This window comes from Eptesicus fuscus, chromosome 25 (assembly GCF_027574615.1).
Source record: "Eptesicus fuscus isolate TK198812 chromosome 25, DD_ASM_mEF_20220401, whole genome shotgun sequence".
Taxonomy (NCBI): domain Eukaryota; kingdom Metazoa; phylum Chordata; class Mammalia; order Chiroptera; family Vespertilionidae; genus Eptesicus; species Eptesicus fuscus.
This window is the reverse complement of record NC_072497.1, coordinates 2,735,756-2,763,256: the sequence shown is the minus strand read 5'-3', so window position 1 is coordinate 2,763,256 and position 27,501 is coordinate 2,735,756. Positions and strand designations below refer to the sequence as shown.

General features: G+C 45.9%; 1 protein-coding gene across 1 annotated transcript in view; it reads left to right on the top strand.

Moving 5' to 3' along the window:
* Positions 1-27,501, top strand: part of IQGAP1 (IQ motif containing GTPase activating protein 1) — a 108,367-nt gene that overhangs the window by 38,968 nt on the left and 41,898 nt on the right. Inside the window, exons 4-11 of the mRNA XM_054713172.1 lie at positions 659-736; positions 8,113-8,189; positions 17,261-17,328; positions 19,461-19,574; positions 20,601-20,779; positions 22,141-22,225; positions 25,277-25,440; positions 26,943-27,027. Coding sequence (XP_054569147.1) covers positions 659-736; positions 8,113-8,189; positions 17,261-17,328; positions 19,461-19,574; positions 20,601-20,779; positions 22,141-22,225; positions 25,277-25,440; positions 26,943-27,027 — 850 coding nt within the window. The remainder of the gene's footprint in view (positions 1-658; positions 737-8,112; positions 8,190-17,260; positions 17,329-19,460; positions 19,575-20,600; positions 20,780-22,140; positions 22,226-25,276; positions 25,441-26,942; positions 27,028-27,501) is intronic.

Below are 27,501 nucleotides of genomic sequence, written 5' to 3'. Positions count from 1 at the left end.
GAAGATGCAATCAAAAGAGATTTTTATGTTCAAATTTAAAGCCAAAGCCAAATTAAAATCTGATAGAAACCTTTCTTTTCTTTAAAAAAAAAAATATTCGTATTGATTTCAGAGACAAAGGGAGAGGGAGAGAGAGCTAGAAACATCAATGATGAGAGAGAATCATTGATCAGCTGCCTCCTGCACACCCCGCACTGGGATCGAGCCCGCAACCCGGGCATGTGCCCTGACCTGAAATCGAGCTGTGACCTCCTGGTTCATAGGTCAACGCTCAACCATTGAGCCCCGCCGGCCGGGCCTCTCCGGATAGTTGTTAAATGAGAGGAGCGGAGATGTGGATCTGGCTTTTTGGGATTGGAATGTGAGCATAATGCTATAGACAGACCTTGAATTTAAGGGGACCTTGTAAAGTCTCCCAAGGAAACTTGCAAGAGAGTTTTTATTTAGTGTCACTATTGCCAATGGTGTCTTTTTTTTTTTAATTAAAAAAATTATTAAATTGATTGGGGTGACACTGGTCCACATGAACATACAGGTTTTAGGTGTGGGTTCCTATGTTACCAGATCTGTATGTCCACCACCCAAAGTCAGATCTTCCCCTGTCACCTTATACTGGGACCCCCTTCTCCCCCGCCTAATGGTCTTTTATTTGTTCTAGGCGACCGGCCTCCACTTCCGCCACACGGATAATGTGATCCAGTGGTTGAATGCCATGGACGAGATTGGCTTGCCTAAGGTACTTCACGTGAGAGTCATAGTTCTGGCCTCGCTCTGTCCTGGCATAAGGGTTCTCACTCTAGTTATGAAAGTATTCTTTATTTTCAGTGGAATCTTTGGTGATTTTTTTTAAAAGAAGTCCTTAAGATCTCTTTCTTCTGTTTCTTTTAGAAAATAGTTTTGTTCTTTTCGTTTTATATTCCTCATCCCTGCTTCACCCCGCCTTAGAGAAATTCCCTGCCATATCATTTACTTTTACTGCATCAGATTGTAGACTTACATTAAAATTCACTTACCGTGCTATTCTGCCAGACACCACAAGAATTTTAAAGTATATACTTCAGTGGTTTACTATTATTATTATTAACAATGTTGTTTCATTAAAATTTGACTTTCGGAAATATTTTAGAAATGTTATCTTCCAGCTTCAGAATAACCAAATTTAGGGTGTTTGAAGGATCATTTTTTTAAAAAATATATGTTTTTATTGATTTCAGAGAAGAAGGAAGAGGGAAAGAGAGATTGAAACATCAATGATGAGAATCATAGATCAGGTGCCTCCTGCACCCCCCGCCACTGGGGATCGAGCCTGCAACCTGGGCATGTGCCCTTGACCAGAATCAAACCCGGGACCCTTCAGTCCCCAGGCCTACATTCTATCCACTGAGCCAAACCAGCCAGGGCTGAAGGGTCATTTTATATTTCAAATTATAGAAGCAATATAATGACATTGACTCTTATATCTAGTTTTGGTGATGGCTGTAATTTTTTTTAGCAGGTTTATTGACGTATAATTGATGTACAAACAACCATATATATTTAATGTATGCAGTTTGATGAGTTTGGAATGATGGTTGTAGTGCTGATAATGGGAGTGAGATCCCTGACTTTTTAAAAAATATATTTTTATTGATTCAGAGAAGGGAGAGAGAGAGAGAGAGAGAAACATCAATGATGAGAGAGAATCATGGATTGGCTGCCTCCTGCATGAACCCCACTGGGAATTGAGCGGGAAACCCTGGCATGTGCCCTGACCGGGAATCGAGCCGTGACCTCCTGGTTTATAGGTCGACACTCAACTACTGAGCCATGCTGGCCGGGCCATCCTTGACTGTTTTGCTCAGGAGTTTATTTAGTGCTGCTCGTAGTGAAATTGCCATCTCTAGCTACCCAGTCCCACCGGAACCCGTAAAGCCTATTCTATATGATCCTTCTTGCAGGCCTGGGCATCTTTCTCCACTCCCCCACCCCATACCTTTGACCCAAGAGTCCTTCTAGGAAGTTGTCCCTCCACCATAATCAGACAAGCCCAAAAGATGTATGTGTAAGGATGTTTCAGCCTTGCTTTTGGTAGAAGAAATTGATGGCAAACCACATGTTCCTTCGCTAGGGAATTGTGATGCAGACAGTCCGATCCCAGTGCAGCCATAAAAAAAGGATGACGTTACTCTGTATTGACAAAGGCAGTTGTCTGGGATGTGCTAAGTGGAAAAATAACGTAATAGGCTAAGGTTAGAAGAGTTTGTGTCCTGGCTAAGATGAGATCACTATTTTTGTGTAAAAATAAAGTGAATGAATATTCTCGGGAAAAATCTGTTAGGAAATACAGTTTTCATTTCTGTGTGATGGGATTAGGGGTTGGCTTTTTATTTATTTTATTTTATTTTTTTAAATATATTTTATTGATTTTTCACAGAGAGGAAGGGAGAGGGATAGAGAGCCAGAAACATCGATGAGAGAGAGACATCGACCAGCTGCCTCCTGCACACCCCCTACTGGGGATGTGCCCGCAACCAATGTACATGCCCTTGACCGGAATCGAACCTGGGACCTTCCAGTCCGCAGACCGACCCTCTATCCACTGAGCCAAACCGGTTTCGGCAGGGGTTGGCTTTTTAAAAGAAATATATTTTTATTGATGATAGAGAATCATTGATTGGCTGCCTCCTGCATGTCCCTTACTGGGGATTGAGCCGGCAACCCGGGCATGCGCCGAACTGTGACCTCAGGCTGGGCTGTTTTTTTCTTTTTTTTTTTATACTGTCCTATAGGCTAAATTTTTGTAAACAACAACAAAAAGTGAAAGGGCAAAAAGGGAGACGTGGAGTGTTAGGAAGTGCCTACAGCCGATTGTAAATGTATAGCACAGCGCTGGCCTCACCTTTGCCTATCTGTCTGTTGAACCGAGTTAAATCCAGAGCTGAGCCTTTGCAGCAGACACGTTTTTGGCCTCTGTTTCTCAGAGCAGAGTGCTGAAGCGGTCTCCCCTGCACTGGTGTGTGTGAGAATTAGGCCCCACAATGTCAGGAAGTGCTGTGCGTCAAGTTCTGACAGCAACTTGGCCTTGCTGTGCACCTGTAACTTCCTGTTCCTGTTTTTGTGTGGTGCGCCTATTGGGCAATGATGACTTAACCTCTTTTGAACGGTACCAAGAGCCTCGTTAATATTTGCCGTTGCTAGTAGTCGTATTGCTATTGTAAAATGCTTTTTTGTTGTTGTTTTTTGTTTTTTGGTTAATCTTCTCTCGAGGATATTCCTCCATTGATTTTTTTTAAAAAATATATTTTATTGATTTTTACAGAGAGGAAGGGAGAGGGATAGAGAGTTTAGAAACATCAGTGAGAGAGAATCATTGATCGGATGCCTCCTGCACACCCCCTATTGGGGATGTGCCCGCAACCAAGGTACATGCCCTTGACCGGAATCGAACCTGGGACCCTTCAGTCCGAAGGCCAACGCTCTATCCACTGAGCCAAACTGGTTAGGGCCCTTCATTGATTTTTAGGGAGAGTGGAAGAGAGAGGGAAAGACAGACAGAAACACCGATGTGAGAGAAACACATCGATTGGTTGCCTCCTGCACGAGCCCCGACCAGAGCGCAAGCCTGGGAGGAGCCTGCAAGCTGGGTACGTGCCCTTGACCAGAATTGAACCCAAGACCCTTTGGTCGGCAGGCTGACGCGCTACCCACTGAGCCATGCTGGCCGGGCTAAAATGCTTTTTTCATGATTGACTTTTATTACCTTTTTTTGTTTACTAACAATAGTGCGTTGTCCTGGACCACAGTTACAGCAAACATGGAAACTCCAGGGCTTTCCTGGCTGTCCGTTTTGAAATGTCTACCCTTCTCGATTTAGGTCCAGAAGACTTCTGAGTAATGTAGACTAAAGACACTCAGCCTGAAAATGTATTGTTGGCCGTGGTATAACATATGATATATAATCAACAGTACATATTTAGTATTTATTGGGATGTCTTTCCTGATCTCTTTATATGGTACACACAGGTTAATTATAGAAACTTACTGTGATAATTTTTTGGTTCTTATCCTTTTTTAAAAATATATATTTTATTGATTTTTTGCAGAGAGGAAGGAAGAGGGATAGAGAGTTAGAAACATTGATGAGAGAGAAACATCAATCAGCTGCCTCCTGCACACCCCCTACTGGGGATGTGCCCGCAACCACGGTACATGCCCTTGACTGGAATCGAACCTGGGACCCTTGAGTCCGCAGGCCGACGCTCTATCTACTGAGCCAAACCAGTTAGGGCGGTTCTTATCCTTTTTGACTCTTTATTATAATTGGTACTATTGGCCACCTCCTCCATGAAATATTTTTGTAATTTTGAGTTTGATTTTTTAAAAATTGTTTTTAATCTGCCCAACTAGTCCTCTGTTTTCTTCAACTATTCTATCTTCCATATCCTACTAGTGGGCATTCCTTAAGATGCAATCCTTATTTTAGCTACATTCTCTCATTCTCATGGTTTCAGTTATTTTTATTATTATTTATAAAATATTCTTGTATTGATTTCAGAGAAGAAGGGAGAGGTAGAGAGAGGAGGTAGAAACATCAGTGATGCGAGAGAATCATTGATTGGCTGCCTCCTGCACGTCCCATGCTGGGGATCGAGCCCGAAACCCAGGCATCTGTCCTGACCAGGAATCGAACCGTGACCTCCTGGTTCATAGGTCGACGCTCAGCCACTGAGCCACGCCAGCAGGGCGGTTTCAGTTATTTTGAAGACTCTTTGCTGTAAGATGAACACAGTATCTTCAAGTGGACATTTCTCCTCGCATAGCTTTCTAGCACCTAAAATTTCTCACGTCTGAAGCTAAACGTACCTTTTCCGGCACGTGACCATCCCCTCCTCTGTAATGAATGGAACCTTGTTATCATTTTCCCCGTTACCCAGGCTCCAAACCGTGGCCTTACCTTGGCCTCCTGAATGCAGTTACTCCCCCAGCCTCCCTCCTTTATTTTATTTATTTATTTTTAAAAATATATTTTATTGCTTTTTTTTTACAGAGAGGAAGGGAGAGGGATAGAGAGTTAGAAACATCGATCAGCTGCCTCCTACACACCCCCTACTGGGGATGTGCCCGCAACCAAGGTACATGCCCTTGACCAGAATCGAACCTGGGACCCTTCAGTCCGCAGGTCGACGCTCTATCCATTGAGCCAAACCGGGGGCCCTCCTTTATTTGAAGTGCCTCTTTTATCTGCTGACACAGCCTGCCAGCGGCCTCCTTCGCTTCCATCTCCGCACCGTTCTCTGCACCCTGTGTCTTGTCTCCAGTCGGATCTTCCCGGGGCTCCGAGGCTCTGTTTTCACTCCTTGGCTCCAAAGTGAGGACTTCTCTGTGACCTGTGTATCAGGTTCAGATGTGCCTGACTCTCCAGGGCCTCATAATCTGATTCCATCCCACCTGCCCAGCCTTCTTTTCCTGTTTCTGAAATGGATTCTCTGCCGTTTTCGGGGAGGTTGGCTCACCGTGACTGGGATTTTCACCTTTCAGGGGGAGGACATATCTCAGTCTTGGGAAGTGAGCATGTGGAGCTGGAAAAATTATCCAAAAGGATGATTCTGACCCTAACCGGTATGGCACAGTGGCTAGAGCGTCGGCCTGTGGACTGATGGGTCCCAGGTTCGATTCTGGTCAAGGGCATGTACCTTGGTTGCGGGCACATCCCCAGTGGGGGGTGTGCAGGAGGCAGCTGATGGATGTTTCTGAAAGATGAGACAGAGGCCGAAAACCAGGACTACAGGCCTTGTTAGAGGAGAAGGACCCTGCCGGGCTGCCCCCCAAAGGAAGAGAGCGCATGTGCAGGGGTGAACACGCCTTTTGAGGGGAGGAATGGGAAGGGATGGGGCTTAGGGTACTCGGCACGTGCTGATTGGTGGTTTCATATAAGGCACATGATTAGGCACTTAGGTACTTAGGAATCGGGGGCTTAGGGTATTTGGCAGGTGCTGATTGGTGGTTCAATGTACAGTCCATATAAGGTGCCTGGTTAGGTGCTCAGGAATGTCCAGGCTGCAGGTGCAGTTTACGTCATACTCCGTCCATCAGTTGGGAGAAGGGAGGATCTATCAGTTTCTCTCCCATCGATGTTTCTAACTCTCTATTCCTCTCCCTTCCTCTCTGTAAAAAATCAATTAAAAAATATATTTTAAAAAAAGGATCATTCTGATACATCCCATTTCTTGGGGTGGGGGGCCGGGCAGTTCTTTCCAGTGGAGAGGCATGATGATTGTGGGATGAGCATCAAAACAAAGAATTGGCCCTAGCCGATTTGGCTCAGTGGATAGAGCATCGGCCTGCGGACTGGAGGGTCCCGGGTTTGATTCTGGTCAGGGGGCACATGCCTGGGTTGCGGGCTCCATCCCCGGCGGGGGACATTCAGGAGGCAGCTGATCAATGAATCTCTCTCATCATTGATGTTTCTATCTATCTCTCTCTCCCTCTCCCTTCCTCTCTGAAATCAACAAAAATATATTTAAAAAACAACAAAAAAACAAAGAATTGAACACAATGTATTAAGTGCTGTAATAGATACCTAGTACTGTAGCATCTCCCACTGCCTTGTCAGAATTCTTCTAATCACCTTATAATTCAGCCTTTCACTTCTCCAATCCACTGTTATTTCTCCCCCCCCCCACCCCCCAAATTACAGGTTGAGTCTTGTGTGGTGCCTCATTACCATGAGAATAGGTTTTGAACTTCCAGGCTATTCACTCTCTAAAGCTACTCTGTTCCTATTCCACCTCATTCACAAATGCATCAAGTATAGAGCTCCTTCCATGACCTGGGCGCTGGGCTTGGCATGGAAGATCCAGCAGTGAGCAGCTCAGACCGGGTCCCTGCCTTCACGTGGCTTGTAGGCTGGTGGAGGAGTCAAGCAGATGATAGCCCAAGTGATTGATTGATTGTGCTAAGTGCTGCCAAGGAAAGCGACCCATCACCCACAGTCCCACACATGGACACCCTCTATTCTGGCTACTTCACCTCAGTATCTTCCCACTTCCCCCAAGCAGTAGGGCACAGTGTAATGTTTTACCGTTTTTTTCAGTGTCTAAATGTAGTGGTTTGCACAGACGGCAGCACTTAGTAAACGTTCTATGGAATTTCTACTCAGTCTAGGCATGGCAGATAGTAACCAGGAAGATTACAATCCTTCAAAGCCAGTGTTTTATTTGTTTATTTTAAATAATTCTTTATTGTTGAAAGTATTACATATGCCACCTTTCCTCCCCATCGGCCTCCTCCAGCCTACCCCGCCCCCTACCCCAGGCCCTCACCTCCCCATTGTCCGTGGCCATGGGCCATACATGTATGCATACTAGGTCCTTGGTTTACCCCCCAGCCACCCACCCTCCCCCGCCTTCCCTCTGAGATTCCGCACTCTGTTCCATGCTTCCATGTCTCTGGATCCACTCTGTTCGTCAGTTATTTTACTTAGATTCCACATATGAGTGTAATCATGTGATACTTGTCTTTCTCTGACTGACTTATTTCACTTAGCACAATACTCTCCAAGGTCCCTCCATGCTGTCTCAAAGCAAAGCCAGTGTTTTAAACTTTTCCCATGACTGAGTCTGTAGTGCACAAGTCACTTTCACATACCCAGGGACATTCAGTGGGTTGACCAAATAAGGCTTTTTCTTTCTTTTTTTTTTTTTAATATATATTTTATTGATTTTTTACAGAGAGGAAGAGAGAGGGATAGAGAGTTAGAAACATCGATGAGAGAGAAACATCGATCAGCTGCCTCTTGCACACCCCCTACTGGGGATGTGCCCGCAACCAAGGTACATACCCTTGACCGGAATCAAACCTGGGACCCTTCAGTCCGCAGGCTGATGCTCTATCCACTGAGCCAAACCGGTTTCGGCAGGCTTTTTCAAATAGTGTTTTTCATTCCGTATTGTAGCATTTTATTCCTTGCATTACTTATGGTTCAATGTTTTTTCCACCCTAATGAAGTTATTTGCTGAATGCCACAATGTTTGTTGATTGTCTGATGTTTTATTTGTGTTATCGATGATTGGTGAGTGATCAAAAGAAATCCAGTGGATGGATACTTACTCTACTGCTTTTATTTCTCCTCAGATATTTTACCCCGAAACTACAGATATCTACGACCGAAAGAACATGCCGCGATGTATCTATTGTATCCATGCACTCAGGTAACCGGGTTTTCTTGGTAAAATAAGCAGTGCACAGAGAACAGATTAGTGGTTCCCAGAGGTGGGGGTTGAGGGATGGGTGAAATGAGTGAAGGTGGTCAAAAGGTACAAACTTCCAGTTATAGAGTAATTGAGGCCTGCTGATGTAATGTGCAGTGTAGTGGCTATTTATTCTATATAATGAAAGCCTAAGCGACCCTTAAGGCGGAATGACCAGAACGACCAGTCGCTATGATGTGCACTGACAGCCAGGGGGCAGCGCTCAATGCAGGAGCTGCCCCCTAGTGGTCAGTGCACTCCCACAGGGGGAGCGCCACTCAGCCAGAAGCCAGGCTCATGGCTGACGAGTGTAGCGGTGGTGGCAGGAGCCTCTCCTGCCTCCGCGGCAGCGCTAGGAACAGCGAGCCAAGTGGTAAGGAGCAGCAAGCAGGCGGACAGTAAGTAAGGAGCGAGGGGTCCCGGACTGTGAGAGGGCACAGGCTGGGCTGAGGGACCTCCCCGAGTGCACAGATTTCGTGCACTGGGCCTCTAGTAGTTAACAATACCGTGTTGTATATTTGCAAGTTGCTATAAAAGTGGATCTTAAAAGTTCTCATCACAAAGAAAAAAATTTATAAATATTTTTGGTGACAGATGTTAACTATCATTTCAATATTTTATCTATGAAATCATTATGTTGTACACCTGAAACTAATAATGTATGTCAGTCATCTCAATTTTAAAAAACAGTTTAGGAATACCATCTGAATTGACTATGTAGTTTTTTGTCTATGGTGTAATGAAAAAGATTGTGCATTAGCTTCAGAATTTTTAAGTAGAATAGGATACTATTATTTTAACAAAATGGTGAGAAACAGCTGTGTTTTTCTAGGGGGCAGGGAGAAAGGGTTATTTATTCCTATAATCTATAATAATAAAAGCATAACATGCTAATTAGACCGGACGTCCTTCCGGACGACCTTCCGGACGAAGCTGGGGCTGTGAGGGAAGCCCGGGTCCCGGGTGCCAGAGGGAAGCCAGTGCTGGCAGCCGGGGGAAGGAAGGCCTACTCTTGCACAAATTTTGTGCATTGGGCCTCTAGTAGACGATAATCCTGCTGTGAAAACATAGTATAATCTTTCATTATTGATCTAGTGTTTCTGTGAACTCTGCATTTCCCACAGGATACAGTCCCTTTTTAATTAAAATCTCTTAAAAATTATAAAAACTATATACATTTGAAAACTTTCATTGTTTATCATTTTATTTCATGCTGATAAGCTGAATTACAAAATAAACTATGTCTTGATACTCTTTAGTAGTACAATCAAATTTTGTCAACATCTATATATGATATATAAAAGCCTAAGTGACCGTTACAACTGAATGACCGGAATGACCGCTCAACCAGTTGCTGTAATGCGCACTGACCACCGGGGGCAGACGTTCAACACAGGAGCTGTTCCCTGGTGGTCAGTGTGCTCCCACAGCCAACCTCCCCTTGGCCGGCCCCCCATTCCCAGTCTGCCCTGATCGGGGGGCGGGAGGGGCCCAGCTGGCCAACCTCCTGCGGCCCCTGCCCTCCCACCTGGCCAGCCAACCTCCTGGGGTCCCTCTCCCCAGCCTGCTGGCCCCCTGATAGGCCTCAATCGCCGGCCAGGCCGAGGGACCCCACCCATGCGCAAATTCATGCACCGGGCCTCTAGTCTTCAGATAATACCAGAAAATATCAAATGGTTAATTTATAATTTATTTAGTTATTTAGGTCCTCACCAAGCCATTTGTTCATTAAATAAATTTTATGCCAACACAAATAAATAGGAACTGAAACAAAATTTTTTTCACCATTTTATAGTAAATTTGGAAGATGACTTAGAATCAACAAAGTACAAAATTAGAAGGAAGAGACGATGTATATGGAGGCGGGTTTAGGATGGGATGGGAGTAGGTGCTTATAAAGTATTTCAGAGTGGTCCCCATTTACACGATGGCTGTGGGACTAAAGGAGAAGGTGATGGGACATGTGTGTGGGAGTTTGCTTGGGCTGCTCATTTTATGTAGCATGCTGTATGTGTGCTTCATGTTAGTTATATTTACATGCATGTATGTATAATATCTATACTAATAAAAGCCTTGGGGGTGATCAGGCCAGCAGGGGAGGGTATTTGGGGGCAATCAGGCCCGCAGAGGAGCAGTTAGGGGTCAATCAGGCCAGCAAGGAAGCAGTTAGGGGGCAATCAGGCAGGTAGGTGAGCGGTTAGGAGCCAGCAGTCCCGGATTGTGAGAGGGATCGGGCCTAATCCTGCAGTTGGACATCCCCCGAGGGGTCCCATATTAGAGAGGGTGCAAGCTGGGCTGAGGGACACCCTTCCCAGTGCACGAATTTCGTGCACCGGGCCTCTAGTTGTATAATAAGAAGCCTGTTGCCTTGAGATCAAACATATGCCAGAGGTTGATTATCACCAGAACCCCCAAAAGTGTGAAACCCACAAAAGAAAGACTATCCCTCAGGACTAGGGACTCTCTTCTGTGGAACAAGGCATTAGCCTCCTTTTCTAGAAGGTTCCCTCCGTCGGCTCTTTCCTCCTGGCCCATCTGCCACCAGAGCCATCTTTCCAGAACAGCCCTGCTTATATCAGACCCTCCATAAAATACTGGATGGCTCTGTTCCAGGCTCCCCCGCAGCCAATCCCTCCTCTGCAGCCGTGTGCTGGTCTCCCTTCCCCACGTGCTATGCTGGTTCCTTTGCCAGACTGCCCTTTCTCCCCCATAACACCTCAGATACATATTTTGATACTTTTTTTTTTTTTTAACTTGTTATCTTTCAGGCAGAATTAGCTACTTCCCTGCTTTGTGCTCCTCTAGCATTACTTTGTAGGAACCTCTTCCTTCAAGAACAGTGCTTGTTACATTGTAGGCTGGTTATTTGTTCTTATCTGTCACTTGTGTTTTTTTTTGTGTGTGGACTCCTCGGGGGGCAAGAACTATATCCTTTTACTCTTTCCTTATCTTTGTGTCTGTAGCACTTAGATGCCTTGCATATTGTCCGAATCACACATGATAACAAGTGTTCCTGCCCCTCCTTCAGCGCAGGGGGAGACTTGCTGCCCTATAAATAAGTGGACAAGGGAAGTGGCACTTTCCCTTTATCAGAGGACTTCGTGTTTGTCTTGGCTGAGCCCGTCACGTCTTCGCTCCATCCCCACTGTTGTGTGACATTTTATGATTTCTCCAGCTCATGCCTTCGACTACACTCCTGTAGTCTGTTTCTTGGTTTTATTAGTTTCGTGGGGTTTTTTTTTTGTGTTTTTTTTTTTTTAGTTATATGTTATTTCTTCCATAATTTTATTTTATTTTTTTATTTATTTTTTTAATTTCTTTATTGATTAAGGTATCACATATTTGTCCTCGTCCCCCCATTCCCATCCCACCCCCCTCCCCACACATGCCCCCACCCCCCTGTTGTCCTTAACCGCCGGTTAGGCTCATATGCCTGCACACAAGTCCTTTGGTTGATCTCTCCCCTTTACCCCCACTCTTCCCTACCCTCCCTCTGAGGCCCGACAGTCTGATCGATGCCTCCTTGTTTCTGGGTCTGTTCTTGTTCATCAGTCCATGTTGTTCATTATTTCCCCTAGATGAGTGAGATCACGTGCTACTAGAAATACACTTATAAGAACCGAAAATGAGACAAGCAATAATGGTTATGGTGACAGGCAAATGAATCGGTCTGTAGTGAGTTTCTATCTGGGCCAACAGTTCTTTTGAGACCAATTTCAATGTCCAACAGTTCCTTATGTGCACATGTCAGCACTGACATTTCAGTTCTGGATGGTGGACAGATGGTGGTAATGCAGGTCCGACTCTGTCTGGTTTGGTCTTCTTCCATAATTTTAATCTTTTCTCCCTGTTACATTATTAGCATCTTAGGGACAGAGGTCATGCCTTACATTTCCCCCCAAATGTTTAGGAATGGGTGCTATCTAGGGGAACTTTCATATTGTAGCAATTGGAAACGTACGTGTCTGAGTCAAAACCAGATGCGTCCTTCGGATTAAATTCGTGTTACGAGAGGTTTGTCTGTCGATAGCCTGGAGAAGGCTGTGCCTCCAGAGGGCACCTGAACTTGGCAGGCTCAGAGGCCGCGCTGGCGCATTCCTCTCTGCCAGCTCCGTAGCCACCGGTCCCGGCAGTGCGACCTGGGTCCCGGGTCCTCAGATTCTCCGAAATGGAGACGAAGAGTTAACTGTGCCTTTCTAATGACGGAGCCCCGAGTCCGACTGAGAAAGGGAGGAAGTCGGCTATTGTTCGCCATTTCTCTTCCGTAGGCTGTCCGTGCTGAGAAAGTGTACACAGGGCCGTGTTCTGCTTGGCGGTTTCTGATCTCTTTCCTCCCTTAAGAGTGGTTTTCCTGGAGGGTGGGTGGCAACACTTGATAATATGTCGGAAGTGTGTGTGTACCTGCTTGGAGCCTCTTTCCCATAAAACACAGCCTTGCCCTAGCTGGTTTGGCTCAATGGATAGAACATTGGACTGCAGACTAAGGGTCCCAGGTTCGATTCCAGTCAAGGGCACATGCCTGGGTTGCAGGCTCGATCCCCAGTAGGGGGCGTGCAGGAGGCAGCCGATCAATGATTTTCATCATTGATGTTTCTATCTCTCTCTTCTCCCTTCCTCTCTCTGAAATCAATAAAAAATACATTTAAAAAAAAACACAAAAAAAAACACAGCCTTGTTCCAGTCAGGCTCTTCCCCGCACGTCACTGGACAAGGCACCGCCCCCTTTTGGGTCAACAGCAACAGACAAGCATCGTCTCCCTTCCTCCCTCCCCGGCCTCTAAGTCTTGACTGGCATTATTCCAGCGATAGTCACAGTATTTAGTCACCTGAAAAAAATTCTCTTGTAGATTACATTCTACTCTCAGATAAGACCCCCATTCTCCATCATTCCAAATCCATTTGTATTTGTTATCTTTCTAAGAACTGATGTTGAGATCATATAGACCCACAGATGTTTATCTTAAATAATAATAATTAAAAAAACCCCACAAAAACCTAACAGCCCTGAGAACTAAGTTTAACTTTGGTTCAACCTCATTTGTTGGCAAAATCTGATCAGAATTCGTTGAGGTTATTTAGAATTCACGTACTTGGTATGATTATATGGATGTTTCTCGGCAGAGAAGTAATGTGTTTGTTTAAGAGGGCTGCCGCAAAGCTTGCTGGGGTTGTTTTATAATCCTGTGTACACTGTAAAAACCTTTCCACTATCTGAGAAGCCCTAAATTCACATCTGGCCCAAAGATTTTAGATACGGGATCGTGGGCCTGTACTAGATTCTGCTTCCTAATCAGCTGCTGTGTTTGTGTTTCAGAGCCTTTATTAATCTTTTTTAAAAAACATATTTTTATTAATTTTAGAAAGAAAGGGAGAGGGAGAGAGAGATAGAAACATCAATGATGAGCGAGAATCATTGATTGGTTGCCTCCTGCACGCCCCTTACTAGGGATCGAGCCTGCAATCTGGGCATGTGCCCTTGACCGGAATTGAACCCGGCATGCTCTACCCACTGAGTCAATCCAGCTAGGGCTATTAGTCATCTTTGAGATTAGCATAGTGACCTCAAAGTTACTCTGCTGTCAGCAAAGATAACTGGAATCCAGATAGGCTAACACAGCTTCTTTCTCCCCGTTGCTATAACATACCGCTTAAATAGGAAAAGAGAAACGGAGAGGAAATCTGAGCTCCATTCCAGGCTGATGGGCATGGGTACCTAGCAGCTTACGTGTAAAGTGGGCCCGGGAGAGCGGGAACAAAGCCTGGGAAGTGAGGTTGACCGTTAGCATTTGTGAGGTCCCAGCTTTGGGGTTCAGTACTTTCGATTTGGGGCAAGAAGATCTAGGTGGCCATGCCGATTGCATCCCTAGCTTGGGCATCTCCTTAAAACCTTCCTGGTACCCAAAGCGAGATAACAGGAAGTGGGTGCCCGGGCCTTCCCGTCTCTCCTGTGACCAGCTGGTGACGTTGCTGTAGCACCTTTAATTTACCGCTGAGGACATTGAAAGCTAACACGCTTCTTAAGGCTGTGAACGTGACATTCGCTTTCCTGCTTTAAAGCAGGAATAAGAGGAAGAAATTCCTGGAGAAAAAGAATTCAGAATTCAGGTGGCACCTATTACGTGGGTAAACTAGAGAAAGGAACATTTTATATGTACAGGAAGTTAGTAGCTCTTCTGGTTTGGGAAATTTATTTAATAGATTTAAAATCTTCTGAGAGAGGAACCTTATATAGTTCCATCTTGAGCATTTTACTCTGAAGAAAAGCACTTAATCATAACATGATTTATACTTGTACTGACCTGAGAAAATTATTAGCTACTGTGGATACATACATTGGAATGTGTGTTCAGAACGTTTGTGGGTTTTTTTTTAGATTATACATTTTTTTTATACAACTTAAGTTCTGATCAGTTCTGTGAATGTAATAGTGTTATACATATTTGTGTTTAGATAATACTGAGGCTTATAGATTATTTGCACACCATTTTATTGAGTTTCTGTGGTTTGTTTCTTAGATACTTTTTTTTTAAATTACTTTATTGATTAAGGTATCACATATTTGTCATCAAATCCCCCATTCCCATCCCAAACCCCCCCACACGCATGCCCCCATCCCCCTGTTGTCCGTGATCACTGGTTAGGCTCATATTCTTAAGATACTTTTTAAAAAGTATATATTTTTACTGATTTCAGAGAGGAAGGTAGAGGGAGAGAGAGATAGAAACATCCTATATAATAAAACCCTAATATGCAAATCGACCAAAAGGCAGAACGACTGATGGAAAGACCAGTCACTATGACGCTCACTGACCACCAGGGGGAAGATGCTCAATGCAGGAGCTGCCCCAAGTCGGGGGGGTCGGGGGGCAGCTCCTGCATTGAGCATCTGCCCCCTGCTGGCAGTGGCAGGGGGTGGGGCCAGCGGGGGGCGGGGCCTGGCTGCCAGCTAAGGTGGGTGCCAGCGGGGGGGTGAGGGGGGCCCTGCATTGCCCCGCCCACCGGTCACCCCACAGATGGCCCTGATCATGGCCAGGCCTTGGGACCCTACCCTATATATTGGGAACAGTCTCTTAGATTTAAACATTAAAACCTGGCCAGGCTACTCTAACACTGAGAAAACAGGATGATGCAGCGATGACATGCATGGACTCTGGCTTGCACATTTTGTGGTCAGCCCTGATTCTGACACTTATAACTGTGTGGCAAAGCCAATAACTTAACTTCTCTCTGCTTCAGTTTTTCCACCCATCAGATGGGGAAAATGGTACTACTGCCTCAGAAGGATCATGTTATGTGCTACTTTTTATAATCAGGGCAAAAAAATGTAGCTGCCCACACAACAGCAAGATGCCTTTCACCTGTATGAAAAGTGTCCCGGATTGCGAGAGGGATTTCTGACTGCCGGTTTAGGCCCAGAGAATGCAGACTGGGCTGAGGGACCCCTCCCCTCCCACCCCCTGTGCACTAATTTCATGCATCGGGCCTCTAGTCAATAATGAAAGAGAATCATTGATCAGCTGCCTCTCGCACACCCCCTGCTGGGGATCCAGCACACAACCCGGTGTGTGACCTCCTGGTTCATAGGTCTACGCTCAACCACTGAGCCCCTCCGGCTGGGCTCTTAGATACTTTTTATATCCTCCCTTATTGCTGGATTGTCAGTGTCTTGTTCATGTCCATTCCTATAAACTGTCCTTCTGATGTCTTCTCATTTATTGATTCTGATGTGCTGGGGCCTTATAATGCAGTTAACTTAACTCAGGCTTATAGGCATTTATTTATTCATTCAGCCCCTCTGAGATATTGATTGATATTTATTAATATACTAGAGGCCCGATGCATGGATTTGTGCACCGGTGGGGTCCCTCGGCCTGGCCTGTGCCCTCTTGCAATCCGGGACCCCTCGGGGGATGTCAGAATGCCAGTTTTGGCCTGATCCCCGCAGGCCAGGCCGAGGAACCCCACCAGTGCCCAAGCGGTCGGCTGGTCGCTTATATATGTATTAGAGGCCCAATGCATGAAATTTGTGCATGGGGGGAGTGGTGTCCTTCAGCCCAGCCTGCACCCTCTCCAATCTGGTACCCCTTGAGGGATGTCTGACTGGCAGCCATCTTTGACCACATGGGGGTGGCCATCTTGTGTGTTGGAGTGATGGTCAATTTGCATATTACTCTTTTATTAGCTAGGATAGATGCAAGGCTCTGAGTAGACATTGGTGAACAAGGCTTTTATTTATAGTCCCTGCCTTCGTGAAGCTGGGAGTCTAGTAGATTTTAATTTAAAGAGGAGAGTATGTGTAATAGGTACTCTATTTAAAACTTTTAAATTACCTAACACTTTTTCATTGGTAATAAGAATTCAGTTTAAATATGTTTTTTTAATCGGAATCATTTTCATGAGACTTCTCTAAAATGTCTTGTTACTTCAAACATTGATCACAGGAGGGTAACCCAAAGGGAAGATTCATCACTTACATTAATTATATTAACATTTATAGTAACATTTAATCACATACTGGATTCCTACTGGAACTTGGATTTGAACTTGTGTCTACTGATTCCCAGCTCAGTGCCTTTTGCATTACATTATGTGAATTTTTAGGACAATGTTATTATGTAAAACTAAAAAAAAAGGCTCTGAGGTAAAGTATGGTAACTGTAATGGGTAATATTGTGGTGTCCTGGGAGTCTCTGTTCAGAATGTTTCTGTTCTTTTTTTTTTAATATATATATTTTATTGATTTCAGAGAGGAAGGGAGAGGGAAAGATAGATAGAAACATCAATGATGAGAGAGAATCATTGATCAGCTGCCTCCTGCACACCCTCTACTGGGGATCGAGCCCACAACCTGGGCATGTGCCCTTGACCGGATTAAAGTCTGGGACTCCTCAGTCTGCAGGCCGACGCTCTATCCACTGAGCCACACCGGCCAGGGCAGAATGTTTCTCTTCTTTATTCGGATTTTCCCCTTTAGGAGCAGCAGGGGCAGGTATGGCTGGAGGCCTAACTCTTTGCATATTTGTGTTTTCTAGTTTGTACCTGTTCAAACTAGGCCTGGCTCCTCAGATTCAGGACCTGTATGGAAAGGTTGACTTCACCGGTAAGGAGTTGCAAACCCAGCAGGAAATACTCGATTTATGTGGAAATAGCCTGGAGAGCCAACAAAACCAATCTTCCTGACGCGGGGCTTTAAAAATACTCTGGCAGCAGAGATGAAAGCGGTATAAATAGCGTTCTCCTCGGGGTGGTGAAAAGAACACTAAAATTGGGATTTCAGGCTCTTTCCTCTCAGTTATGACCTGGGTATGATTAATGAGTCTCGGTTTTCTTATATCTAAGTTGGGGTAATAATAGCGCAACTAACACACACACACATATATATATATATTAGTGTACATATATTAGCATATATATATTAGCGTACATGTATTAGCATACATATATTAGCATACATGTATTAGCATATATTAGCATACATACATTAGCATATATATGTAGTATTACATATATTTATTGTTTTTTCTTATATCTAAAAAAATAGATTTATTTATTTTATTTATTTCTTATTCTATTTTTTCATTTATTTATTTCTTATATCTAAGTTGGGGTAATATTAGCGCATATATATATACTAGAAGCCTGTTGCGCGAAGTTTCATGCAATAGACTTTCCTTCACCTGGCTGCCGGCACCAGTTTTCCACCAGCACCAGTTTTCGTCTGGCCACCCGCTGATCAGAGCGGAGTGCCTCCCGAAGGCTGAGGGCGGGACTCGGGAGGCACTCAGATCAGGGGGTGGCCAGAGGAAAACTGGTGCTGGTGGAAAACTGGTGCCGGCAGCCACGCAATTGGCCACCCCGAATTCCGCCACCATTCCGCCACCAGCGTCTTCCGCTGGCCCCATGGGTCCTTCCGCAGCGCTGGCCTTTTAGGCCAGCGGGAGGAGCGGGGGGCGGGGACTCGCAAGTCCCTGCCCCCCGCTCCAACTGCCAGCCAATCGGCCACCCTGAGTCCCGCCCCCCGCGCCTCCAGCCGGCCCAATCATGGGCGTAGCGGAGTGATGCAATTTGCATATTACCTTTTTATTATGTATGATATATATATATATATACATATATATATTAGCATATATATATATATGTAGTATTAATGCATAACTTTAAGTGAAAAGAGCCACTCCTCCAACCCTTTCCTTCCAACAGGCACCTCCTCGGGGCAGAACTAGGGTGGGGGAGTGAGATGAAGCAGGGATGACACTTCTGTAATTGGTACTTATTTGGATAATTTTAGTTTATTTAGCTTACTCTGAGTATCTGCTGCAGTCAGGTGCTTGAAGAGATGGGGGCTCGGGGAGAAAAAGATCAGTGGTGATAGTGGTTAGGGGTAGGATAGATTCAAATCTTTCTTTTAAAAAAAATATATTTTATTGATTTTTTACAGAGAGGAAGGGAGAGGGAGAGTTAGAAACATCGATGAGTTAGAAACATCGATGAGAGAGAAACATCTGATCAGCTGCCTCCTGCACACCCCCTACTGGGGATGTGCCCGCAACCAAGGTACATGCCCTTGACCGGAATCGAACCTGGGACCCTTGAGTCCACAGACCGACGCTCTATCCACTGAGCCGAACCGGTTAGGGCTAGATTCAAATCTTTCAAACGGGGGATTCTTTTATAGGCCTGGGAATATAAAAAAAATGGCAACAAAACTTCTCTCTGTGCTATTTTTCCTCCCAGGGAAGTCATTCACCAGACCTGGGGCAAGGGCCTGACCTTCCATGTTGTTTTCTTTATCACTGGGCTTCCTGCCGTAGAAACGAAATTGTTTAGAAGTCGCTAGTGATTTTGATTGTAAAAACGGAGATACCGACCGGCTGGGAACTCATTCGCTTCTCGTGGCGTTTCCTTTGATGCCGCTCCACTCATAGGTTCATGGTGGGAAATGCCCTAAGTAGCGGTTTGGAAAAGCTGTTTTCGGCAGGGCCATTCTCATGCCGTAGTTGATTTTTAATGCTCTTGATAATAGTAATAATAGTTTACGCCTACTGAGCGCATGTGATGTGTACCAGGGAGTGTGCTAAGTGCCTTTTGCATGCTGTCTCATTCATCCTTTTTAACAACCCTGAGGGGTAGAGTCTATCTTACCCAGTTTTTGTAGTTGAAGAATCTCTTCCCTTCTCTGAGTTTTGGAAAGGCGCTTAACTTGTCTGCCTGGGTCTCGCTTCTCTCCTGCAGAAGAAGAAATCAACAACATGAAGATTGAGCTGGAGAAGTACGGGATCCAGATGCCGGCCTTCAGCAAGATCGGGGGCATCCTGGCCAACGAACTCTCCGTGGATGAAGCTGCATGTAAGAGAGAAATGGGCTTCAGATGGGATGGCTGCCACCACTTTCGGTGATGGATACTGTCATGATGATCTTGGACATTAGGACAGCGGTCGGCAAACCTCGGCTCGTGAGCCACATGCGGCTCTTTGGCCCCTTGAGTGTGGCTCTTCCACAAAATACCACGGCCCGGGCGAGTCTATGTTGAAGAAGTGGCGTTAGAGGAAGTTTAAGTTTAAAAAATGTGGCTCTCCAAAGAAATTTCAATTGTTGTCCTGTTGATATTTGGCTCTGTGGACTCATGAGTTTGCCGACCACTGCATTAGGAGTTTTGCTAGCAAGCTTAGGTCAGTAAATCTAGGTGGTGGTTGTTTTTCTGTTATTTTTTAAAATAGGTATTTATTGATTTCAGAGAGGAGGGGAGCGGAGAGGGAGAGAGAAACATCAATGACGAGAGAGAACCCTTGATCAGCTGCCTCCTGCATGTCCCATACTGGGGATCGAGCCGACAACCTGGGCATGTGCCCTTGACTAGAATCAAACCTGGGACCCTTCAGTCCGCAGGCCAACACTCTGTCCACTGAGCCAAACCAGCCAGGGCAAGTAGATCTAGTTTTCAACACTTCTATAGTCTTTTATGCTATTGTTTGGAAATAAGTGATTGATTTGGATGATAATACAAACACTTAGACAGTGAGGTCCACATTTCAGTGCCTCTTTGAGGTGCTTTATTTTTTCTATAGGATTTACATGATGATGAAGGGTCATCATTTCCCTAACACATGCTCCTTGCAAGGCTCCCTTGCGGATATTTCCCTGTGAGTTTCCAAATTCAGCTTCCCAGGTGTGGCTCAGAACGTTGGCTTTGTGCACCCTGAGGAAGGGACCGGGCTTACAGGACTCGGGGAGCCACTCCTCCAAACCCAGGTGCTATTTCTCCATGAAAACAAGCCCCCTCTGTCCTGTTGTGTTGCAGGGCGGTTTTGTAGGTGTAACGTGTATCCTATACTCTGCATCACTCGGTGTTCTGCGTTTTTAATTTATTTTCAGTACATGCTGCCGTTATCGCTATTAACGAAGCCGTGGACCGTAGAATTCCAGCTGACACATTCACAGCTTTGAAAAACCCCAACGCCATGCTTGTCAATCTGGAAGAGTCCTTGGCTTCCACCTACCAGGACGTCCTCTACCAGGCCAAGCACGACAAAATGACAAATGCCAGAAACAGGGTAAAAAAGGGAACATCTCTTCTTTCTAACTGATTTATGTTCTTTCCTCGTTTGATTTTAAAAATCCGTTTTATGGAGGTACAATGTACAGGATAGTGAAATTCACTCATTTTAAGCATACGGTGTTGACACATATATGTGGGGAACCATCACCCAAAACGTCCCAGGGCCCCACAGTAAAAGTCTGTCCCCCACGCCTCACCCCTGGCCCCAGTCACCTACCAATCTGTTTTTTATCACTATAGATCCCCCCCCCTCCTGTCCCGGAAATTCATATAAACGAAATGGATTTACACAGGATGTAGTCTTTTGGCCTTAGATTCCACTTTGACGTCTACTTTCTTCTTGAATTTTGTGCAAACCAATGAGAGGGTCTGAGAGCTGGTCCCTGGATGGGCCCGTTCTGCTCAGTCTGAGGCAGGGCCGTGGGCTCACGAGTGGGCAGGACAGGTTCGCCGGAGCTTCCTTCTCTCGCCTGCCCGGCTCTGGGAGAACCCAGGGCTTGTCCTTAGTGGACCTGCTTTTTATGCTTTAGTGATAGGCCTGTAGCAATCCACTTTGTTCTCTACCTCGGAATTTATTCTATTTAAAAAAAAATCCTCACCCAGGGATATTTTTTCCATTGGTTTTCATTTATTTACTAGAGGCCCGATGCATGAAATTCGTGCAAGGGGCTCAGCCCTCACAGCTGCAGCGGCTTGCCTCGGCCCTCGCAGCCCCGGCTTCATCCAGAAGGTCGTCCGACAGGATGTCGGGAAGGTCGTTCGGCTGTCTGGTCTAATTAGCATATTATGCTTTTATTATTATAGATTTATTTATTATTTTTTTAAAATATATTTTTATTGATTTCAGAGAGGAAGTGAAAGGGAAAGAGAGAGAGAAATATCAGTGATGAGAGAAAATCATTGATTGGGGCATTGAGCCCACAACCCGGGCACGTGCCCTTGACCAGGAATCGAGCCTGGGACCCTCAGTCCATAGGCGGAACCACCAAACCAGCCCAGCTAGGGCTCCGTTGATTTTAGGGAGAGTGGGAGAGAGAGGGAGAGACAGAGTGAAACATGGATGTGAGAGAAACACATCAGTTGGTTGCCTTCTGCACAAGCCCCGACCAGGGCCTGGGCCGGGGAGGAGCCTGCAACTGAGGTGCGTGCCCTTGGTCAGATTCGAACCCAGGACCCTTCGGTTTGCAGGCTGACGCTCTATCCACTGAGCCACACCGGCTAGGGCTTTACTACAGATTTTAAGGCACCTCCTTTCCTTGCTCTTGGTTCTGTTCCGGTGGGGGAGGCGTTCAGCGTCTCTCCGTGGTCTCCTTAAAGAGCTGAGCTAATCTAATGACACTTTTAACTCATTTTCAGACGGAAAACTCGGAGAGAGAGAGGGACGTTTACGAGGAGCTGCTCACTCAGGCTGAAATCCAAGGCAACGTAAACAAAGTCAACAGTAAGTGAGACCCTGAGCCAGGCACCTGAGGGGGCAGCCGTGACCCGTTCCGGACGGATGACTTCGTTTATTTACTGTGGGCGCGAGTGGGCTTGTTTAGGAGCTGCTGCTTCTGACTGTGTTTTGTATTCGTGTGTTCTGTTAGCTGCCGCTGTCCTCAGGCGGGTCCTCACCCCACCCGCTCTCATTGCTGTAGTTTCTAGACCAGTGGTCCCCAACGTGGGCACACGCCCCACAGGGAGGCAGTTTGATGTTTAAGGGGGACAATTCGAGAATGAGTTATTAACCGGGAATTTTTTGCATTTCTTATGGTTCTAGGGGCCTTATATACAGTATATAAATATGTATGGTGACATAGTTATACATTTCAGTTCTCTGTTATATGTTTTGAAACTTTATTTGCTATTTTTTTCATATCACTTCATATTATTATTTTTAAACAATTTCTTAGTGATTTCTTCCTCAGTCCTTCAACTGTCCTTTCGTTCTTTTATTTCTCTCGCTCATGGATGCCATGTTCTTTGGAAGCTTGTTTAGACCAAGTTCATAGCCTTTGAGGCTTCCTCCACGTGAACAGGAGTTCACTTTTTGAATAATGAGAATTCTAGGTCACAGGGGGCATCAGGATGTTAGAGATGTAGGTGGGGCGTGGCCAAAGAGAGGGTGGGAACCACGGATCTAGACTGATCATTTTGGCTTGTTTCACGCTTTCACCCTGTGTTATACATGTAAAAACCCTGAAGAGCAGTTTTATTCTTTTTATTTTTAAAGTAATGTACAGTCAAAGCTTTGTATTTCTTTTAAAGACTAGTACAAGTTACCTAGAGGTAAACAATAAACAAAAAACCAGACCCCTATCACCTAGAAATAACCACTATTGATTTTTTATGCACATCCCTTTCAAAACATATGTTTAAACACAAATGAGATTGTACTATTGATATTTGCATATGTGTTGCACACTTTTGAGAAATTTAATTTTTTTTTTTTGAAAAAAATAATTTCTTGGAAGTGTTATTTTTTTTTTTTAATATATCTTTATTGATTTCAGAGAGGAAAGGAGAGGGATAGAAAGATAGAAACATCAATGATGAGAGAGAATCATTGATTGGCTGCCTCCTGCACGCCCCCAACTGGGGACCGAACCCGCAACCCGGGCATGTGCCCTTGACCGGAATTGAACCTGGGACCCTTCAGTCCGCAGGCCGACGCTCTATCCACTGAGCCACACCAGCTAGGGCGGAAGTGTATTTTCATTTTTGTCTCTCTTCTGCTCAAGAGCCTGCATTGGTTCCTGATGACTTGCCAGACCAAATGCAGAGCCTTAGTGTACAACTCCATAGAGACCCATTTACCCAGTCGTCTCCTATGTCGATTCTATTCATTTCATGACTCACTAAGAATCTGGCTCTGGCCGTGACCAGTGTGGCTCAGTGGATAGAGCATCGGCCTGCAGACTGAAGGGTCCCAGGTTCGATTCCGGTCAAGGGCATGTACCTTGGTTGCGGGCACATCCCCAGTAGGGAGGTGTGCAGGAGGCAGCTGATCGATGTTTCTCTCTCATCGATGTTTCTAACTCTCTATCCCTCTCCCTTCCTCTCTGTAAAAATCAATAAAATATATTAAAAAAAAAAAAAAAGCATCTGGCTCTGGAGTTGGACAGACCTAGGGTTTGGTCTCTTGTCCTCCTTAACAGCGGTGTGGCATTGGACAGCTGGAGCATAGAATCATGCAGATGATGAGATAATGTATGTAAACTGCCTGGTACTTAGTAAGTACCCAATATTAGTATTATTATTGCTTTAAAAAAAAATCATGTAATCTCTCTACTTAAGGCCTTCATATCTTATCTCTTTTCTAATCCGAATTGTATGTGCCATCCAAGATCCAATTTAATTCTGACCTTAGTACCTATTCCAGCTCACAATATACATGCCTTTTTAAAAAAATATATATATATTTTTTATTGATTTCAGAGAGGAAGAGAGAGGTAGAAACATCAATGATGAGGAAGAGTCATTGATTGGCTGCCTCCTGCACGCCCCCCATGGGGGATTAAGCCCGCAACCCAGGCATGTGCCCTTGACTGGAATCGAACCTAGGACCCTTCAGTCCGCAGGCGGACGCTCTATCCACTGAGCAAAACCAGCTAGGGCAATATACACGCCTTTCAAATTTCCCACAGCACAGATAGATTAAACCACACAGTATTTTTAAAATATATTTTTTTGTTTATTTCAGAGAGGAAGGGAGAGGGGGAGAGAGAGAGAAACATCAATGATGAGAATCATTGATTGGCTGCCTCCTGCACGCCCCCTACTGTGGATCCAACTTGCAACCCGGGCATGTGCCCTGACCAGGAATCTAACCGTGACTTCCTGGTTCATAGGTCGACACTCAACCACCGAGCCACTCAGGCCGGGCCAATTTTCAAATTTCGTAATTAAATTTTTGGGGTAACAATTTTAATAACTTTCTGTAAGTTTCAGGTGTACAACTTGATCCTAGGGCATCTGCATACTCGATTGTGTGTTCACTACCCGAAGTCTGATCTCCTTCTGTCACCAGATCCTTGACCCTCCTCCACCCTCTTCGTCCTCCCTGACAATAAGTTTGGAAACAAAATTGCCCAAAGATGTGGTCCCTTTCTGTGGGAGACCTTCTCCTGTTTAGTAGTTTGCTCTAGACAACCACTTGGCATTTCCGAGGGAACTTGGGCCTGTATCCGTGTCGATTGGTGCCTCTGACTTTGCTGCCACAGCGGTGCCAGGCTGTCTGCATCTGGAAGCTTTTAAGTAGGCCCGGGGCGTGCGCGCTCCAGGAATCTGTTACCCTGATGGGCAGCCTGGCAGGAGCCCCCGGGAGCTGGATGGCTTCAAGGTTCTTTCCGGTCCCCAGATCGTAGGCGGCTGTGACGGCCCAGAACAAAGGCGGCCCGATTCCGTTCCCTAATCTGAGTGGAGGGGTTGGTTTGGGGGAAGGAAAACTATCTCCTGGGCTGTTCATGTGAACACAGTGTTTTCTCAAAGCGCCTGCCTTCTTCCTCCGCAGCGTTTTCCGCGTTAGCGAACGTGGACCTGGCTTTGGATCAGGGAGGCGCCCTGGCCCTGTTCCGGGTCCTGCAGTCCCCGGCGCTGGGCCTCCGTGGGCTGCAGCAGCAGAACAGCGAGTGGTACCTGAAGCAGCTCCTGAGTGACAGGCAGCAGAAGAGACAGGTGAGAGGACCCGGGTCCCGCCCGCGGGGTTGGTGCACCACCTGACCCCGTACTGTCGTGTGAAAGACACTTCCGAGCCATCGTTTTCTAGCGTAACTTTTCCTCCTGCATATAAATTAGGTTTTTGTTTTTTTTTTTGTTTTTTTAAAATATATTTTATTGATTTTTTTACAGAGAGGAAGAGAGAGGGATAGAGAGTTAGAAACATCGATGAGAGAGAAACATCGATCAGCTGCCTCTTGCACACCCCCCTACTGGGGATGTGCCCGCAACCAAGGTACATGCCCTTGACCGGAATCGAACCTGGGACCCTTGAGTCCGCAGGCCGATGCTCTATCCACTGAGCCAAACCGGTTTCGGCTAAATTAGGTTTTTATGTTTACTTATTTTCTGTTGTTTTTTTTTAATCCCCACCGAGGATATTTTTCCATTGATTTTTAGAGAGAGTGGAAGAGAGGGGGAAAGACAGAGAGAAACATCCATGTGAGAGAGACACATCGACTGGTTGCCTCCTGCACGAGCCCCCGACCAGGGCCCAGGAACCTGCAACCAAGGCATCCAACCCGGGACCCTTCGGTCCGCAGGCCCACGCTCTGTCCACTGAGCCACACCAGCTAGGGCTGCCTGAGGACATTTTAAAAATTTAATTTAACCCTAGCTGGTGTGGCTCAGTGGATAGAGCGTGGGCCTGCGGACTGAAGGGTCCTGGGTTCTGTTCTGGCCAAGAGGCGTGCAGGAGGCAGCCGATCCATGATTCTCTCTCATCATTGATGTTTCTGTCTCTCCCTCTCCCTTCCTCTCTGAAATCAAGAAAAATATATTTTAAAAAGAAAGAGCTGTTTTAATAAAATGTCCTCAGGTAAAGTACACATGGTCTTCAGCTGTGCTTGGTTTTAGAGTTGGAAATCCCCTGAAGATAGGTAATGCCCGCCTTCCCAATCGAACCACCCCTTCACCCGAAGCCTTCGCCTGTATCCCCCACCAGAGCCGTCGGGGAAAACCAGAGTGTTTTACACTCTCCCTTCAGGAATCTCTGCTCTAAAAAAACTGCGCCTCAGTGTGTCCTCTGGGGAGGTGCTCACTGTCCAGCAGACTGTGTGTCACTGTTCTTGGGGGGCCAGGGGGCAGGTTTCAGAACAGATAAGAGGGGAAAAAAAAAAAAAAAAGAACAGATAAGAGGGGTTTTCTCTTTTGTCCCAAAAAGGGCAAGCGTACATTTTACAAACTCGCAGTGCGTATTGGCCAGAGTCAGTGGCACACACATGCTAGTGATTCTGTAAACGTTTATCTTAGGACGTTTGACGCTTCTCACAAAATATTTCTTTACATAATGGACTGGTATCCAGAAAGTCACCCTACCCCCCACCTCTGCCCCCCGGCGTGGCCAGGGCTGCCACTTGCCCCCGTGGCTCTCTGTGCCCGTGACCGCTGCGGCGGGAGGAGAGCGTGCCTGTGGGCAGAGGCGGGGTCCTGTTGACATAAAGGTCCTTTGCTGTCCTCAGGGCGGTCAGGCGGATGCGCTGCAGAAGGAGGAGCTCCAGGCCGCCGTGGATGCCGCCAACACTGCCGCCCAGCAGTACCAGCGAAGTAAGCCCCCCGCTGGGCTCCCGGGCTCCCTAGGCGGGGAGGGAAGTGGCTTCATGGCATCGGGGGTCTGAGGTCACCCTTCTGAGCGAGAAAGCACCACGGCTGGTCAGGGAAACGCCTGCAGCAGGCGAGAGTCGGGCATCGATGGGTGAGATTTGGAGGATGCAAGAGGAGAAGGCTGTTCCTAACGCATTGCGGACAGATCACGAGAATTCTCGTGTGTTCCTATTACACAGTGTTTTTTTTTAATTTTTATTTTAAATATATATTTTATTGATTTTTTTACAGAGAGGAAGAGAGAGGGATAGAGAGTTAGAAACATTGATCAGCTGCCTCTTGCACAACCCCCACTGGGGATGTTCCCGCAACCAAGGTACATGCTCTTGACCGGAATCGAACCTGGGACCTTTCAGTCCATAGGCCGACACTCTACCCACTGAGCCAAACCGGTTTCGGCTATTACACAATGTTTTA